At 36.4% G+C, this 20,243-nt stretch overlaps 1 protein-coding gene across 1 annotated transcript in view; it reads right to left on the reverse strand.

The window, feature by feature from the left end:
* Positions 1–10,073: 10,073 nt before the first annotated feature.
* The window catches only part of SMCHD1 (structural maintenance of chromosomes flexible hinge domain containing 1), a 156,031-nt gene continuing 145,861 nt past the window's right edge, over positions 10,074–20,243 (reverse strand). The window contains exon 48 of the mRNA XM_037060710.1: positions 10,074–11,254. Coding sequence (XP_036916605.1) covers positions 11,230–11,254 — 25 coding nt within the window. The 3' untranslated portion in view covers positions 10,074–11,229. The remainder of the gene's footprint in view (positions 11,255–20,243) is intronic.

Genomic DNA, 20,243 nt, shown 5'->3' on the forward strand with positions numbered 1-20,243 from the left:
TGCTTGCTATTATAAATAATGTTGCAATGAACATGGGGGTGCATATATCTTTTTGAGTTAGTGTTTTCATTTTCTTTGGAAAAATACCTCAAAATGAAATTACTGGATCATATTGTAGTTCCGTTTTGTAATTTTTTGAGGAACCTACATACTGTATTCCATAGTGGCTGAAACAATTTAGATGCCCGCCAACAGTGCATAAAGGATCCCTTTTTTCCTACATCCTCACCAACACTTATTATTTCTTGTCTTTTGATAATAGTTATTCTCACAGATGTGAGGTGATCTCTCACTGTGGTTTTTGATTTGCATTTCCCTGGTGATTAGTGATGGTGAAAACTTTTTGTGTACCTGTTTGGCCATCCACAGGGTCTTCTTTGGAAAAACTTCTATTCAGATCCTCTGCTCATTTTTCAAAAAATTTTTTCAGCCACAGTTGACATTCAATATTATTTTAATAGTTTCAGGTGTACAGTATAGTGGTTAGACATGTCTATAGTTTATGAAGTGATCCTCCTGATAAATCTACTATCTGCCTGATACCATACAGAGTTATTATAATATTATTGACTGTATTTCCTATGCTGTACTTTACATCCCCAGTAACCATTTTGCAATTACCAATTTGCATTTCTTAATGCCTTTTTTACCCAGTCCCCAAATTACCGTCTCATCTGACAACCATCATTCTCTGCATCTATGAGTCTGTTTTGTTTGTTCATTTATTTTGTTTTTTAGATTTAACAAGTGAAATAATACGGTACTTATCTTTCTTTTTTGACTTACTTCACCTAGCATAATACCCTCTATATCCATCCATGTTGCCACAAAGGAGGACTTCATTTTTAATGGCCAAGGAATATTCCACTGTATATATGTACCACTTCTTAATACAATTGTCTGCTAATGGGCCCTTAGGTTGCATCCATATCTTGGCTATTGTAAATAACACTGCACTGTGCACATGGGCGCATATGTCATTTAAAATTAGTGTTTTGGATAGCTTTGGAGAAGTGGAATTGCAGCGTCACAAGGTAGTTCTACATTTTAATTTTTTTTGGAACCTCCATACTGCTTTCCACAGAAGCTGCACCCATTTGCAGTCCCACTAACAGTTCATAAGGGTTCCCTTTTCTCCACATCCTCACCAGCACTAGTTGTTTGTTGATTTATTATGGATAGCTATTTTCACAGATGTAAGGTGATATCTCATTGTGGTTTTAACTTGGATTTCTCTAATGATTAGTGATGTTGAGCATCTTTTCATGTCTATTGGCCAATGTATGTCCTCTTTGGAGAAATGTCTATTCAGGTCTGCCTATTTTTAAAATAGGGTTGTTCTTTGTTTTGTTTTGGTATTAATTGTATGAGTTTTTATAAAGTTTGGATATTAACCACTTACCAAATATATTGTTGGCAAACATCTTCTCTGGTTTGGTAGGTTTTTTGGGTTTGTTAATGGTTTTCATTGCTGTGCAAAAACTCTTCAGTTTGATGTAGTCCCATTTGTTTATTTTTTAAATATTTTATTTATTTACCTTTAGAGGGGAAGGGAAGGAGAGAGGGAGAGAAATATCAGTGTATGGTTGCCTCTCATGTGTCCCCTGCTGGGAACTGGCCTGCAACCCAGGCATGTGCCCTGACTGGGAATCGAACCACGGTTGTTTGGTCCGCAGACCCATGCCTAATCCACTGAGCTACACAAACAAGCCAGGGCCTTAATTGATTGATTTTTATATGTGGCCTGACTGAGGACTGAACTACCAGCCTTCGTATTATCAGGACAATTCTCTCACCAACTGAGCTACCTGGACAGGGCCTGGGCTTTGTTTTGTGCTGCTTGGCACTTCGTGCTGTTTGGGCTTTGTATCACTTGGACTCGGGCCATCTGAGACTGGTCAGGACAACTTGTGACGTTGGTCGGCAGAAGATGCTGGTTCATTTGGAATAATGAAATTATGGATCCAAGTTTTATTCACATGTTCCCACTTTGTCTAGGGTCTTGCTACAGTTATGGCTTTGGGTTTGTACTTTCATGTCATGAGGGGTTGTTCTGTTTTGACTCCTCAAGGGAGCCCACTGGGCCAAATTTTAGCAGATTGGTCCATGACTAAGAAGGAATTGTTTTTCTATTGTAGCACTGCTTGGCCTACACATACTTGAGACTATAGGGAAAAATGGCCTCTACATCATTCTTTAAATTACTGCATCATCATACAGTTGAAATTATTTTGCCAATAGTCAGGGAAATGGGGCAGAATCCCTTAAATCAAGGTGTTTATGTCTTTATGCAATAAGGATTTGGCCAAGAAAGGGAATAACCTAATGATGTGGAGAAGGGAAGTGGCTTCGAAACCCCTCTCTGACAGTAAGACACAAGAAGAAAAGGGAAATGAGATGAGTCCCTTTAATGCCCTTAACCTGAGGGACCCAGGATTAGCGGCAGGAGGACTTCCCTTGCCACCACCCCCACTGCTAGATGCCCACGAAACAGGGCCCAGAGAGTTCATTACCTACCTACCTTTTCTTCTAGAAAATTTTTATGGTTTTGAGTCTTACATTTAAGTCTTCAACCCCCCTTTTGGGTTTATTCTAGTGTATGCTGTAAGAAGTTAGTCTAATTAGTCTATTATAGCCATAGTTTTAAAGACTATTTTGTCCAATGTAAGTATTGCTACTCCAGATTTTCTTTCGTTTCTATTTCCATAGAATATATATATATATATATATATATATATATTTTTTTTTTTTTTTTACCCATCTCTTGTTCTTCTATTTGCTGTTCTGATTGTTTTCTGCTTGTCTTCCAAGTCACTGATTTGGTGCTCTGCCTCATCTATCTGCTCTTGATAATTTTTAGTGCTCATTTCATTTTAGCTATTGTATTCATTTTCAACTGGTTCTTTTACATGGTTTCAATATCCTTTTTATGCTTACTATCTTTGTTGAAGTTCTAAGGTCCTCAAACATCCTTATAGCCAGTGTTTTGAACTCTGTGGCCTACCAATTGCTTGTCTCCATCTTGTTTAGTTCTTTCTCTGGAGTTTTCTCATTTGAGACATGTTTGTCTCATTTTGGCTGCCTTTCTGTTTGTTTCAATGTATTAGGTAGACCTGCTATGTCCCCCAGTCTTGGCAGATTAGCCTTATATACTAGTTGTCCTGTGGGGCCCCATTGTGCAATTGCCCTGACCACCTGAGCCAGGTATGCCAGGAGCAACCCTTGGGTAGGTTGTGTGTGCCCTCCTGTTGCAGTTGAGCGTTGATTGCTGTTGGCATGGGGTTGACCTTCATGCTGATTGGCTGTTAGAACTAGCCAGGACCAGAGTATGAGGTACGGCGTGGGGACTGACCCACGGAGCAGAAATTGCCTGTGGCCCACACTCTGAAAAAGCCACTTGTGCTAACTGGGTGGTGCTCTGTTGTGGTTTGAAGCTGGCTGCTAGGTGTGTTGGTTCTGGGGCCTTGGCGGGGAGCAGGGAAGTTTCAGTGCAGGCCAAGGTCAACTACATGTGACCAGCCCTGCACTACCTGCTAGGAGCTACAAAGCAATCCATGGTCGGTCGCTGCCTGTGCTGGATCTGGAGGTGCATGGAAGAGACAACATGGAAGCAAGCCTGGCTGCCACGGATACCAGCCTAGAGCAGGTCAGAAAAAAAAGGCATAGGCACCCTGAGGTCTACTGTTGCCTACTGGCTGCCCATAAAGCTCAGACCCTAAAAGAGCCTAGGGCTGTACACAAGTTGGGTGAGATGAGATCTCAGGAAGCTAGCAGGGTGGAGCAAGTAGTATTCACCAGGTTAATGCAGATCCCAACCTGGCACCAGCGCTGAGCCTAGGACCAACCACACAGGAAGAAGCACAGGGCGCAATGAAGCCAACTGTCACACCTGGGGCCTACAGACCTCTGGGTGTATTTAAGATAAAAGTCTCTGATCATTTTAAATCAGAGACTCATATGACTCATTGACTCATATGAATTCCTTTCTATTGACTCATATGAATTCTTTATATATTTTAGATATCTACCCCTTATCAGCTAAATGATTGGCAAATCTTTTCTCCCACTTGGTACCTAGTCTTTCCATATTGTTCATGTTATCCTTTGCTGGGCAGCTTTAATTCAATGTAGTCCCACTTGTTTTAGTTTTGTTGCCTTTGCTTTAGGAGTCAGACCCAAAAAATCACCAAGTCTGATACCTGTTTTTTTCTAGTTTTATGGTTTCAGGTCTTAGGTTCAAACTGTTAAACTATTTAATTTTTGTGTATTGTGTAAGATAGTTAACCAGTTTCATTCTTTTGCAAGTGGCTGTCCAGTTTTCCCAATAGCACTTATTGAAGACAGTCTATTCCTCATTGTACATTATTGATGTCTTTGTCATAAACTAATTAACCATATTTTCATAGGTTTATTTCTGGGCTATTTTGTTTCATTGAGCTTTGTTTCTGTTTTTATGCCAATAACATAGTGTTTTGACTTGAATTTTTACTCTTAGGTTGTAAGGGTTCTTTATGTATTCTAGATATAAGTCCCTTATCAGAAATATAATTTGTAAGTATTTTTTCATTCTGCTAGTTGTCATCTCACTTTGATAGTATCTTTTGAAGCAAACAAAGTGTGTAATTTGAATGGGTCAAGTTTCATTTTGTTGCTGTTGCTTTTGGTGTCAATTCAAGATCATTAAGATTTACCCCTTCTAGTAATTTATAATTTTTGCTTTTATACTTAGGCCTTTCATGCATTTTGAGTTTATTTTGGACACAGTGTGAGGTAAGGGTGCACGTTAATACTTTTCACACATGGCCATCTAGTTGTCCCTACACGATTTGTCAAAAAGACTACTGTTTCCCCTTTGGTTGATCTTGACACCCTTGTTGAAAACCAACTGATCACAGGATGGGATGGGTTTATTCCTGAACTCGAAATTCTCTTTCATTCATCATATGCCTGTGTTTGTGCCAGTATTGCACTACTTTCATTACCACTGCTTTTTAGTAAGTTGTGGAACTGCAAGGTGTGACTCGTCCTCTGTTCTTCTTTTTCCCGTATTGTATAAGCTATTATGTATTACTTGAAATTCCACATTAATTGTAGAATCAACTTGCTACTTTGGAAAAAAGTCAGATGGATTCTGATAGGGGCTGCTAAGTCTGTAGATTAGTTTCAAGGGTATTTCCATCTCACAGTGTCAAGTCTTTCAAATCATAAACAAGATTTTTTCCCCCATTAAAGATCCCATTAAAGAAAAATTTCCCCCATTAAAGAAAAATTAAAGCTCGATTTTTCTTTTGATCTTTAATTTCTTTCAATAATGTTTTATAATTTTCAGAGTACAAGTTTTGTACTTCTTCAGTTAAGTTTATTACTAAAAATTTTATTCTTTTTGATGTTATTATAATGACATTTTCTTCAATTTTGGATTGTTCATTGCAAGTATATAGAAAGACATATAACTGATTTTTCTGTATCTTGAATCTGCACCCTTGCTGAACTCAGTTATGAGTTCCAGTGGCTTTTTAATGGGTTAGGATTTTTTTTAAAAGATTTTTAGAAAAGACTTTATTTACTTATTTTTAGAGAGAGGGGAAGAGAGGAAGAGAGGAAGAGAAAAAACATTAATGTGTGGTTGACTCTCACACACCCTACTGGGGACCTGGCCTGAAACCCAGGCATGTGCCCTGACTAGGAATCGAACCAGTGACCCTTTGGTTCATAGGTTGGCACTAAATCCACTGAGTCACATCATCCAGGGCTAGTTAGGGTTTTTAATATACAAGATTATATCACATACAGAGACAGTTCCAGTTTTTAAATTTCTTTTATCTTGCCTAACTGCCCTGGCTAGAACCTCCAGTATAATGTTGAATAATAAGTGTCAACAAGAGCAGGTATTTTTGTCTTGTTACTTATTTTAGAATAAAAGCAACCAGTTTCACCATTAAGTATGATGTTAGCTGTGGGTTTTTCACAGATGAGCTTTCCCAAATTGAAGAAGTGCCCTTAGTACTAAGTGTTTTAAGATCCTAAAAATGGGTTGAATCGTTAAATGTGTTTTCTGCATCTATGCACAAGATTATGTAATTAATTTTAATTCTATAGATGTGATGTATTATACCAACTGATCTTCAGATGTTAACCCACCCAATCTTGCATTCTGGGGATAAATTCTATGTGATCAGGGGGTGTAATTCTTTTATACGTTGTTAGATTTGTTTGCTAGCATTTTTGCATCCACATTCACAGAGATATTGGTCTGTATTGGTCTTACGATGTCTTCAGTTTTGGTTATCAGGGTACTACTTTCATCATAGAATGAAATGGGAAGTATTCTCTCCAATTTTTTTTGAAGTTTGTGAAGAATTAGTATCTATTTTTTAAATGTCTGGTAGAATTCAGTGGTAAAGTCTTCGAGGCCTGGGCTTTTCTTTGGGGGCACTTTCCCTTTTTTTCTCTTTAAATTACTGATTCAAAATCCTCACTTGTTATATGTCTATTTCTTTAGTCAGTTCCAGCAGTTTGTGTCTCTCCAGGAACCTGCCCACTTCAGCTAAGTTGTCTAATTTGTTCACATACATTTATTGTATTCCTTTATAATCCTTTTTACTTATGCAACGTCACCAGGAATGTACCTCTTTCATTTGATTCTAGTATATTCACCATTCCAATATATTCTCTTTTTTTTCTTGGTCAAACTAGCTACAGGTTTTTTGATATTATTTAACTTCAAAAAAAAGTTTTGGTTTCACTGCTCTTCTCTTTTGTATTTCTAATCTCTATTTTTTATTGCATTCATTTGCACACTAAAGTTTCTTTCCTCTGCTTAGTTTAGGTTTAATTTTCTAGCTTTCCAATGTCTTAAGGTAAAAGATTAGGTTATTGACTTGAGATCTTTCCTTTCTTAATGTGGTTATTAATCGTTACTAAGTTTCCTGCTAAGCACTACTCCAGGCAATGCATCCTGTAACTTCTGATGCGGTTTCTTTTCACTCATCTCAAAGTATTTTCTGAATTCCTTTTGATGATCCACTGGCTATCTAGGAGTATTCTGTTTAATTTCCACATATTTTTAAAAGATTTTATTTATCTTTAGAGGGGAAGGGAAGGAGAGAGGGAGAGAAATATCAATGTATGGTTGCCTCTCATGCGTTCCCTGCTGGGAACTGGCCTGCAACCCAGGCATGTGCCCTGACTGGGAATCAAACCTCGATCCTTTGGTTTGCAGGCCCTTTGGTTTGCAGGCCCGTACTCAATTCACTGAGCTACACCAGCCAGAGCAATTTCTATGTATTTGTTTTCCTATTATTTAAAATTTGATTGCCTTTTGAGCAGAGAACCTACTTTACATTATTTCTATCTTCTTAAATTTGTTGGTTTTACAGCCTAGTCTATGGTCTTTCCTGGAGAATGTTCCATGTGTGCTTAAGAATGTAAAATATTGGCCCTGGCTGGTGTGTCTCAGCTGACTGAGCACTGGCCTATGTACCCAAAGGTTGTCAGTTTGACTCCGTGTCAGGGTACATGCCTGAGTCTCAGACTTGGTCCCCAGCTGGGGGTGTGCAAGTGGCAAACTGATCAGTGTTTCTCTCACACATCGACGTTTCTTTCCCTTTCTCCCTCCCTTCCCCTCTCCCTAAAAATAAATAAAATCTTTAGGAAAATGTGTAATACAGTTGGATGAAATCTTTTATGTTTGTGAAGTCTACTTGGCTTATATAGTGTCTTTCATTGTGTTTTTGGTCTCTATTAGTTGGTCTAATTGTTCAACTGTTGAGAATGGAAGATACCAAAACCAGACAAAGACACTACAAAAAAGAAAATCATAGGCCAATATTCCTGATGAAAATAGATGCAAAAATCCTCAATAAGGTATTAACAAAATGAATTCAGTAATACATTAAAGAAGATTATACACCATGACCAAGTGGAATTTATTCTTTGCATGCAAGGTTGGTTCCATGTCCACAAATCAGTTAACATGATACACCACATAAACAAAAGGAAGCATAAAAAATCATATGATTATATCAACAGATGCAGAAAAGCTTTTGACAAAATCCAACATCCATTTCTGATTAAAAAGAACTCTTGGCAAAATGGTGATAGACAGAACATACCTCAACATAATGAAGGTCATACATGACCAACCCAAAGCTAACATCATCATACTTAATGGTGAAAAGCTGAAATTTGGGGGGGGGGATCAGAAACAAGACAAGGATGTCTACTTTTACCACTTTTATTCAACATAGTATTAGATATCCTAGCCACAGCAATCAGACAAGGGGGAAAAAAGGCATCCTAATAGGAAAGGAAGAATTCAAACTGTTATTTGCAGATGACATGATACTATATAAAGAGAACCCTAAAAGATTCCATGAAAAAACAAAAAAAAAAGGACTCAGTAAAGTGGCAGAATACCAAATTAATTTCAGATATTGACTGCATTTTATATATAAAAAACAAACTATCAGAAAGAGAAATTTCTTAAAAACCTCATTTATAATTGCATCAAAATAATAAAATACCTAGGGATAGATTTATCCAAGAAAGTAAAAGACCTGTATTCGGAAAACTATTAGACACTGAAGAAAGAAATTAAAGATACAAATAAATGGAAGGCTATATGGTGTTCATGGACAGGAATAATTAACATCATTAAAATGTCCGTATTACTCAAAGCAAACTACAGATTCAATGCAATATCTATCAAAATACCAGTGATATTTTTCACAGAACTAAAACAAATAATCCTAAAATTTATATGAAAGCAACTCCCCTCTCCCCCACCCCAAGTAGCTATAGCAATCTTGAGAAAGAAAAAGTTGGAGGTGTCATGCTACCTGATATCAACCCACATTACAAAGCTATGGTAATTGAAACAGCACAGTATTGGCATAAAAACTAATACATACAGATCAATGTAACAAAGAGTCCAAAAATAAACCCATATCTATACGGTCAATTAATCAATGACAAAAGATGCAAGAATATACAATGGGATAAAGACAGTATCTTCAATAAATAGTGTTGGGAAAACTGGACAGATACATGCGAAAAATAAAAATGGATCACTTGTAAGTTATATAAATGCCTAATAACTATGTTGCACATATTAAACTAATATAGTACTGAAATATACTATTGTATAATAACTGTAATTGAAAAATTTAAAAAATAAAAAAGAAAATGGGGTATAGTCTCTAACTACCATTGTTGAATATTCATTTCTGTCAGTTTGTGTTTCATGTATCTTGGTTCTCTGTTATGAGGTGCACATGCTTATAATGTTTATATTTTTGGGACAGATTGACCCCTTTATCATTATAAAATGTCCCTCTTTATCTCTAATAACATTTTTTAAAAAGTCTATTTAAAAGCTATTTTGTTGTTGACATGTTGTTAGTCCTATGATGGCTGCATCTGTATTGAACATGTATCAACATTTTTTCTTGACATTATTCACTAAACAATACAGTATAAGAACTACTTACATAGCCCTTACATTGTATTAAGTATTATATGTAATCTAGAGCTTTAAAGTATATGGGAGGATGTGTGTTAAGTTATATGCAAATACTATGCCATTTTATATAAAGAACTTGAGTGGTCCTGGATTATGGTACCAGCAGGAAGTCCTGTAACCAATTCCTCATGGATACCTAGGAATGGTATCTTCTTTTGCAAGTCAAAACAGGTACTAAGTATTCAACAGGCATGCAAAATAAAACTCTTAAATTAACATGTATAAAAGTAATTTTATAAATATAATTCTATAACCATGAATGTGAAGAGATGATGCCATGAAAACGTTTAACAGATATAACTGAAAAGTTATTTTAACAGTATAAAAATGATACAAATTCAAAATTTTTAGTAAAAATTAGATGAAAATTATATACTAAAAATATAATTGAATTAATCCTACCCATTCAAAATAACTGTAAATAAACATGTCAAAGAGTCAAAAGTGTAATAATTATAGAAGATAGTACTTTTATCTATTTACATTAGTATTTAAGAACAAATAATAATAAATTTCACTTAAAAGAAACCCAATCTGCTTTAGCTAATTCTATTATTGCCATTTTATTTCTTTTTTCAGCAAAAACAGTTAAATGACTTCCAATTATAAAGACAGGTTATCAGTGTAATAGTTGTTTACAAGGTAATAACTGTTACAAAGCTTTCAATGGGAAAAAATCTATTAAATTAGAAAAAAAGCCAATCCTCTTTGTTAACCTCACTGTGTATTTAGAAAGGATTTAAAAACACACATATCCTGGGACACAAAACTGTACCAAAAGTATTTTCTTATCAAGTAACTTCACAGACCGATATGACTGACCTTACACAAAGACATGTATGTTGACATGTGAGCTTTAATACACAATTCAAATGCGTCTGAGGCAACTTCCTAGCAGGCCCTTATTGCATTAATGTAGAAGTGTACAAGTTCTTTAACCCTTTAAAAATAGCAATAAAAAATTACAAAATAATGCAAATATAGAATTAAGGCTGAGACTATATAATCTAGTATTAATAGTCAAACGATACTTATAAAAATGGATGCTGAGGCAGATTTTATACACATACAGGGTAAGTCTTTAGAAATTTAAAATGTTGCTGCTGTCACAAATTCACTCGTGAATATTTTTTTACATATTTTAACACTTGAATTCCCAGATTCCTGTGCTTTTTTGACTACTTTTATTTTGAATTCTTCATTAAGAGTCTCCTCACATATTTAAAATTAAGTACCTAACCTTTGGAACCACCCTTAGACATAACAGACAAAACAGTTTTGTTAAATAAATTCACACAAAAGTAATAAGAAAGCTTATTTCCAAGAAATAGTTCTAGCATGTCTATAGTGATCATATTGAAAAATAGTACATATACTTTTCTTCAGGATTAATAAATGCTATGTGCCAGTATTACAGTCACTGCCATTTCTGTACATTTTCCTCTGACACATCTGCAAGGTAATGACAACCACAGGGCGTGCTGGCTGGAATAATTACAGTAAATCCATATTGTCCAGTGAGATTCATAAAACTGAATGGTTGCTTCCAGTCTCCTCTAGACAGACATGGAAATGAATGCCCCAGATTCTTGTACTGTCCCCAGAAATATACATTTTGGTAAGTCACCTTCTTGGTCTTCTGAAAGAGAGCTGAGAAGGCAGGGCATTCTTACTGAGACCAAAGGTCCCCTCTTCTCTGTCACCTTTCACACATTTGTTTTGGTTACAGTCCTGGTCATAATGGGAAAAAATGAATAAATTACATGTGTCAAAATTTTCCTTTCCCACTCCTTCATTAGACCTGCATGGTTAAATATGCAATGGAACTATGTTCTATTAATTATAATAATTCTCAGTATAAATATATTTAATTAAATCCTTGTACATAATCACTTTGACATGTACGCCGGAAAAAAAAAAGTAGGAAAGCCTCAAAATAAAAGCAGTAAACATATACAGAAACAGGGGTAAGTAATTTGTACCACACTTCTTTACAATGGTTATTTCTCAGACCTGAAGTCTGAAGATTTTCCTTACCTTCCTCCCATTTTCCTGGAATTAAATTACAGCTTTAAGAATTAACAACACTTATAATGCTTACTACAAAAGTACTGCAAAAGAAAAAAAACATTTAAAGATACCTACAGTTCCATTCATGTAGAGATGAACATAGTGAATACCTTGGGGGTGTGTATACACATACACACACACACACACAGACACACACACACAGATATTTTTGTTCAGGTAAAACCTAAATAGTTTATTTTCTAATGACAGTTCCCTGAACTAGCATTTCCAAATGGAAGATACACATCTCTGATAAAGAGCTAATTTGTGATCTTTATGAGTGAAAACTGAACTCTCTATTAAAGAAAATAAGTCTACTGTGTAATATATGTTGTTAAATATATTTTGTTGACTCTAAGATCCACGTTTTTCCACATTTAACATTTCTGAAATCTACCTTTTAACCTCATGAATATAGTGTTTTTCTTTAATGTTCATGAAATAACTTTATTTTATATTACTGACATCTTAGAGTGAATGAAATATGGTATATAATCTGTATAAAAGCGAATAATAAATATGTATGTAATATACATATGCAAATATAAATAAAAACACATGAGCATATACATTATGTTACTCTTTCCTACTATTAAATTTGTTCCTCATTGTGTGGATAAAATACGCCACTATTTCAACACTAAATACTTTAATTTCAAATGTTTTTGAGATACTGAGATTAGTTCAAAACTTATGGAGTATACTCAAGTACAAGAGAGCCCACACAAACAGAAAAAAGGGCAACCCTAGAGCATCCAAACAAGGAGATCAGAGAGACTGTACCACTGAGTCCCAAAGAATTCCTACCACAGAAGGGCAACCCACAAAGACAGGCCGGCAAAGCAGAGAATCCTGAAATACAGAAACAAAGAGGGTCACTTAAAATGGGGAGACAAGGAAAAAACCCTGATCGAAAGGAATGGAAGAATTCCCAGTACAAGAGCTACATGAAATTGATGCAAGCACTCTATCAGACATAGGAATAAAGAAAATGGCTATAAGGATGCTCAATGAACTCAGTGATAACTACAAGGCACTGAGTAGGAACTACAACAGCATGAAAAAGGAAAGAGAAACTATAAACAAGAAGCAGAAAGAAACAAAGAATACATTATCTGAAATAAAAAATACATCAGAAGGAATTACAAGCAGGCTGGATGAAGCAGAGGACCAAATCAGTGAGCTGGAAGACAAGGTAGGAAGAAACACCCAGGTAGGGCAACAAAATGAAAAAAGACTCAAAAAGTATGAGGATAGTTTAAGAGAACTTCAGGACAACATGAAATATAACAACATTCACATCATAGGAATACCAGGAGAAGAAAAAGAGCAAGGGATAGAAAACCTGTTTGAAAAAATAATAACAGAAAACTGCTTAACTTGGAGAGGGGAAAAGCCATCAAATTCAGGAAGCACAGAGGGTCCCAATAAGGATAAATCTAAAGAGGCCCACTCCAAGACACATCAGAATCAAAATGCCAACTTTTAAAACCAAAGAGAAAGTCTTAAAGGCAGCAAGGGAGAAACAGATAGTAACATACCAGGGAGTTCTGATAAGGCTAGCAGATGATTTTTCAACAGAAACACTATGAGCCAGAAGGGAATGGCCAGAAATATTCCAAGTAATGAAAAGCAAAGGCCTGCAACCAAGACTACTCTACCCATAGGGCTGTCATTTAAAATGGGAGGTGAAATAAGAAGTTTCCCAGACTAAAGAAGGTTAAAAGAATACACCTCCACCAAACTAGCACTGCAAGACATGCTAAAGGGACTGCTTTAAGACAATTAAGGGACACAACTGGCCAAGATGGAGGTGTAGGCAAATACACTTTGCTTCCTTGCTCAACCAAAAGAAGGGAAAACACAAATTAAAAAACAAAAAATAACCAGAACTGCCAGAAACTGAACTGTATGAAGTCTAACAACCAAGGAGTTAAAGAAAAAACATTCATCCAGACTGGTAGAAAGGACAGAGACAGGCAGCCGGGTGGGAGAGGACGCGGGGCAAGGCAGTAGCTGGAGGATCAGGGTGAGCAAGGCAGCTCACTACCTAGTGGACGGGGCAATCCCATATTTGCGTGCTAATAAACTGGGAGGCACAACTGGGGAGTGAGACAAACCATGCAATCCAGGGTTCCTGGGCAGGGAAATAAAGCCTCAAAACCTCTGAATGAAAAAACCTGTGGGGGTTGAAAATGCAGGAGAAACTCCCAGCTTCACAGAAGATTTCCCTGGAGAGACCCACAAGGTCCTAGAATGTACGCAAAACTACCCCCTGGGAAGCAGCACCCGAAGGGCCTAATTTGCTTGTGGGTAGCACAGGAAGTAACTGAAAGCCTACCGAGAGCTGAGCAAGCAGCATCGTCCCCTCTCACACTCATCCCCACATACAGTATCACAACAGCAATGTGGGTTTGCCCTACCCAGGCCAATACCTAAGGCTCCACCCCTTACTACATAAGAGGCTCACTGAGACAAAAAAAATATGGCTCAAGTGAAAGAACAGATCAAAGCTCCAGAAAATATATAACTAAGTGATGGAGAGATAGCCAACCTATCAGATGCTGAGTTCAAAACACTGGTAATCTGGATACTCACAGAAATGGTTGAGTATGGTCACAAATTAGAGAAAAAAGTACAGGGCATGCAAAGTTAAATAAAGGAAAATGTACAGGGAACTAACAGTGAAGGGAAAGAAACTGGGACTCAAATCAATGGAATGGACCAGAAGGAAGAAATAAACATTCAACCAGAAAGGAATGAAGAAACAAGAATTCAAAAAAATGAGGAGAGGCTTAGGAACCTACAGGACATCTTTAAATGTTCCAACATCCGAATTATAGGGGTACCAGAAGGGGGAAAGAAACAGCCACGAGTGGAAAACATATTTGAACAAATAATAAAGGAGAACTTCCCCAGTTTGGCAAAGGAAATAGACTTCCAGGAAATCCAGGAAGCTCAGAGAGTGCCAAAGAAGTTGGACCCAAGAAGGAACACACCAAGGCACATCATAATTACATTAGCCAAGACCAAAATGAAGGAGAGAATCCTAGAAGCAGCAAGGGATAAGGGGACAGTCACCTACAAAGGAGTACCCATCAGACTGTCAGCGGATTTCTCAAAAGAGACCTTACAGGCAAGAAGGGGCTGGAAAGAAGTATTCCAAGTCATGAAATCCAAAGACCTACAGCCAAGATTGCTTTATCCAGCAAAACTTTCATTTAGAATGGAAGGACAGATAAAGTGCTTCTCAGATAAGGTCAAGTTCAAGGAGTTCATCATCACCAAGCCCTTATTATATGAAATGCTAAAGGGACTTATATAAGAAAAAGAAGATGAAAAATATGAACAGTGAAAGGACAGAAAACTCACAGTTATTAACAACCACACCTAAAACAAAAGCAAACCAAGAAGACAGCTAGATCAGGAGTGGAACCATAGAAATGAAGAACACATGGAGGGTTAGCAACAGGGGAGTAGGAGGAGGAGAAGGGGGGAGAAGGTACAGAAAATAGCATAGACAGTAGGTAGAAAATAGATAGGGGGGAGGGCAAGAATAGTAGGGGAAATATAGAATTTAAAGAAGTTGAAACACGTGGTTATAAACTAACGGGGGGAGAATGGTGGGGGAGGGGGTGTGCGGGTGGAGGGGAATGAAGAAGGGGAATAGAACAACTGTAATGGTATAATCAATAAAATATATTTTAAAAAAGAAAATAATAAACAAATGGGGCTATATCAATTTAAAAAGCTTCTGCACAGCGAAAGGAAACATCAACAAAATGGAAAGGGAACCAACCAAATGGGAAAACATATTTGCCAATGATAGGGCAAAGGACCTGAACAGATGGTTCACCAAGGAGGACATCCGGAGGGTCCACAGACACATGAAAAAAATGCTTGGCATCACTAGCCGTTACAGAGATGAAAATTAAAACCACAATGAGATACCACTTCACACCAGTCAGAATGGCCATTGTTAATAAATCGACAAACAGGTGTTGACGAAGTTGTGGAGAAAAGGGAATCTTAGTGCACTGTTAGTGGGAATACAGACTGGTGCAGCCACTGTGGAAAACAGTATGGAATTTCCTCAAAAAACTAAAGATGGAACAGACTTTCAATCCAGCGATCCCACTGCTAGGATTATACCCTAAGAATCTTGAAACACCAATTCAAAAGAATCTATGTACCCCTATGCTCACAGCAGTGTTATTTACAGTTGCCAAGTGCTGGAAACAGCCTAAGTGCCCATCAGTAAATGAGTGGATCAAAAAACTATGGTAAACATACACAATGCAATACTACACTGCAGAAAGAAGGAAGGAACTCCTACCCTTCACAACAGCATGGATGGAACTGGAGAGTGTTATGCTAAGTGAATTAAACCAGGTGGTGAAAGACAAACACCTTATGATCTCACCTATAAGGGGAACCTAGTCAATAAAAAAAAATGAGCAAAATAGAACTACAGGCTTGGAAGTAAAGAACAACTGACAGTGGCCAGAGGGTTGGGGATGGGGTGACAAGAGGAGAAAGAAGGGGAAGGGACAAGCCAAGGAACTCTATTGGAGGACTCATGGACACATCAATGGTTATTGATGGTGGGAGTAGTGGAGGGATGAGGATAGCAGTGAGGAAAAAGGTAGGACAACTGTAACTAAATTAAAAAAATGCAAAAATAATTTTTAAAATGTTACAATGATATAACTGTAAATGACATTATATAATAAAGATGTTTTTGAAAAAAAGAATTAGTTTAGATATGCATAAGAAATTTTAAATTACTTATAATTCCACTGCCTGTATGCGTTCTTCCAGTCTTGTGTGTGTGCATGTGTATGTGATTTTTAAAGAGAATTTAGATCATGCCATGTATAATTTTACGTTTTTCTTAATTATTTAACGTTACGTGTCATGCACATTTTGCCAAGTCATAAAGTGTACTCCAAAAATTTTTTTAAAAAACTTTATGGAGTACAGACCAAGACTGCGTATGAGGACATTACCAATTAAACAGAAAGTTAAATTTTATATAGAAACTTAAGAAATTTAAAGTGATTTTAAATTTCCCAAAGATAAGATGCAAAAAGGGAGGGAGCCACAGGCTAGAGTATACCAAACTTTTAATCTAAAACTTCAAACACTGTCAACACAAAGCTAAGTAACAAGAGCTGAGTTTTCGGTGTTTGTTTTCTGTGTGTTAAAATCTGCATTGTCGATATGGTTCTCCCTTTGACTCTCTGAAAAAATTTACACTCTTCTACCTTTCCTCAATATTCCAAAATTTTACTATGAATTCTCTTGATGCCTCTTTTGTCAGTCACTGTGCCCTTCCATTCATCCCTGGAAAACTCTCTTCTATGTATTTTTCTTCTCCATTTTCCTCTTTCTAACATTCCTAATTGAACTGGTTCTCTATGTCTCCATCTTTGTCTTCACATAATTTTTCTAGAAAGTTTCTTTTTCAGTTCCTTGATTTCCCCCACCCCCATACAGGGCCAATGACCTTTTTTTAAAAAAAAACAAAATGTTATTTACTGATTTGAGAGAGAGAAACATTGATGTGTTGTTCCTCTTATTTATGCATTCATTGGTTGATTCTTGTACGTGCTCTAACCAGAGATAAAACCCCAAACCCTGGTATATGGGGGCGATTTCTGACTGAATCCAGGGTCCTTAGTCCTTTGAATATTTTTCAATAACAGTATTTGTAATCTATAACCTTGTTCCACCTGTATCTTTCTTTTAATACTCCCCAAGTTTTGTAAATATAAGTCCTTCTGCAATATCATTAAAAATTACAAATTTTAAAAAGTTTTACTGAATTATCTTCAGGGTTGGTTTTACTATTTGGATTTTTTCTCATATGTATGTATACATGATGATTCTTGGTTGTATGATTACATTATTTATTTTTTATTTTAAAAAGACTTTATTTCTTTTAGAGAGAGGAGAAGGGAAGGAGAAAGAGAGAGAGAGAAAAACATCAAGGTGTGGTTGCCTCTTGTGCACCCCCTACTGGTGACCTGGCCTGCAACCCAGGCATGTGCCCTGACTGGGAATCAAACCAGAGACCCTTTGGTTTGCAGTCCATGCCCAATCCCCTGAGCTACACCAGCCGGGGCTGTATGATTATATTTAAAACAGGACGGTGCTGCTGGCTTGGATTTATTCTTCTCTTGAAAAAACAGAATGATTTTCCCATCAAGTCTCCTTACTGAGTGGAAATTTAAGTGGGACAGGTCAGAGCAGGGTCAGCTTTGCTTTAAGTATGTAGCTGGAGAGCCAACTATCAGGTTGCTAGCTCCCTAGATGGCAGCATTAGACAAGCCTCTAGAGTGCTACCAACTATACCTAAGGTCAATATACTAATATTTAATTAACTAATTATCATTGTTATCTAACTCTGTGATGTAGCTGTAATGCCTGGAAACAAGAGAACAAAGCTTTCAAAATTTTGGTTTGAACATTCTAGGCTGTTGGTTTCCTCTCCGTTTCCATCTTGCTCTAATCCCCCTTTTGTCTCTTGCCATTGTCTCTAGACTGTTTCCCAGTCCTTCCTCCTTTAGTATATTCTAGCCTGTTTCCATCCTACTGTTACCAGGAAACTTCAATCAAATGTAATGGCAGAATGAAGACATTTTCAGACCTGCAAGAGCTTCAAATTTCTTTGTAAACACTTCTTCTAAAAAAGTTTTAAGAGAAAAGCAAGGCATCCAAGACACAGAGGATCCAACCCAAGAGCGCAGTAGCCAAGGGAAGACCCAGGAGGCCTACATAGATAGTAGTCACTGGAGCAGGAGGAAGAGTATGTGATCAAGACAGTGAAAGAAAAAAGGAAGACAATTAGAAACTCCAGAAAAAAAATAAATAACATCCAAGAAACAGTCCAAATAAGAACTGGATTAAAATTTAACATGATTTTAAGAACTGATACAATGTGCAAGATTTATTTGATCCTGATGTTTAAAACACTGACTGGTAACCTAGAATTTTATAGAGAAAAACATGCAATCCTAGCACACAACTTTGCCTAGTACTAACTTTACAGAGCCACAATAATGTTATGTGGTTTACTGCTCTCTACCTTTGAAAAAACATGGATGACTTGGTTGTGGTTGCTGGATAGAAGATCATGAAATAATCATGATAGAAAAATAAATCTAAAATATTTCAGGACAATTCAGTCCAAAAGTCATTAGGTAGATCAGGGAAGACAAGCCTCCACATCAGGGAGTTGGGTGAGCTGTACTGTCTGAAAACTGATAAGACAGACCTAAGTATATTAAAAAAATGGAGAAAAAGGGGGAAAAAAGGAAAAAAAGGAAAAAAACAAAAAATGGAGGCAATATCAAAATAACTAAAACTAAACATTTAAAACAAAGGTTGCCTCTAGGTAATGGAAAAAGGTGAAGATGTACAGGACACAAGATTTTATCATCATAAGCTCTTTCTATGCCTATGAACATGGTAACAATTAGCCATATGTGGCTGCAGAGTATTTGCAACATAGCTAGTCCTAATAGAGATGTGTTGTCTTCAGAATTCTGAAGTCTTTGTACGAAAAAAAGAATTTAAATACCTCATTAATAATTTTTCACACTGTTTACATGTTATAATGATAACTTTGTACAATGTTACAATGATAACACGTTACAATGGGTACTTTACAGACTGGATTCAATAAAATCTATTATTAAAATTAATGTTTTTTTTAACATGGCTCCTAGAAAATTTCAAATCGCATGTGTGGCTCACATTACAGTACAACACAATCTTTACCATTTGACTTACTGTATGTAATGTATGACTTCGTAAGTGATGGTACTACTACCAACAAATTAATGATAAACAACTTTAGTCCATCCCACCTCTGAATTGCTAACAAAAATCTTAATGAATAAGATCAAAATCAGTGATATCTGTAGTAATACTATTGTAATTGTAAAGTCTTCGGCTAATTCAGTGCTGAGGCTATGATGAAGCTTCAAGTATATGTACTTTAGAACAGAAAATTTCTTTACTTGTCTCTTAGAAAACTAAAATATGCTCCCCATCTTCAATAAAACATACTCAAAAATTATGAGAAACCTGCATAATTATAACATTTTGACCAATCTTGTTTTGATATCCTGTCACATATTTTTTCTCCTGCAATATTTTAGCATATATCCTAGACATTAAGTTACTTAACTAATACCTCACTTCACATTTCTAAAATATATTTTAATATAAATACTATGTTATTATATGCAAAATTACAAAATTAACAGTTTCTTAATATAGCTAACATCCAGGTGACATTCAAATTTCTCCAAATATTTTGGAAGTTGTCATTTTAAGGATTCAAATTCGGATCCAAAAAAAAGGTCTACATACTACATTTGACTGTTGATCATCCAGTCTCATTTATTCTGCAATAAACAGTTCATCCTTCTTTTAGGTCATTGATTTCTTAACAAAAGCAGTGACCTTTCCTGTACAATATCCTATTCTTGACACTCTGGATTTGGCTGACTGCTTGTTGGTAGCATCACTTAGCTTGTTCCTAAACTCCCCATATCTCCTGTACACTTGTTAAATTGAGCCCTTCTCAAACCTGTGAAAGATTTAAGCTCTAATGCCTTAAGGCATGTATTATATGGAA

Source organism: Sturnira hondurensis, unplaced genomic scaffold (assembly GCF_014824575.4).
Source record: "Sturnira hondurensis isolate 20B ecotype Veracruz unplaced genomic scaffold, ASM1482457v3 Scaffold0012467, whole genome shotgun sequence".
In the NCBI taxonomy this organism is placed as follows: Eukaryota; Metazoa; Chordata; class Mammalia; order Chiroptera; family Phyllostomidae; genus Sturnira; species Sturnira hondurensis.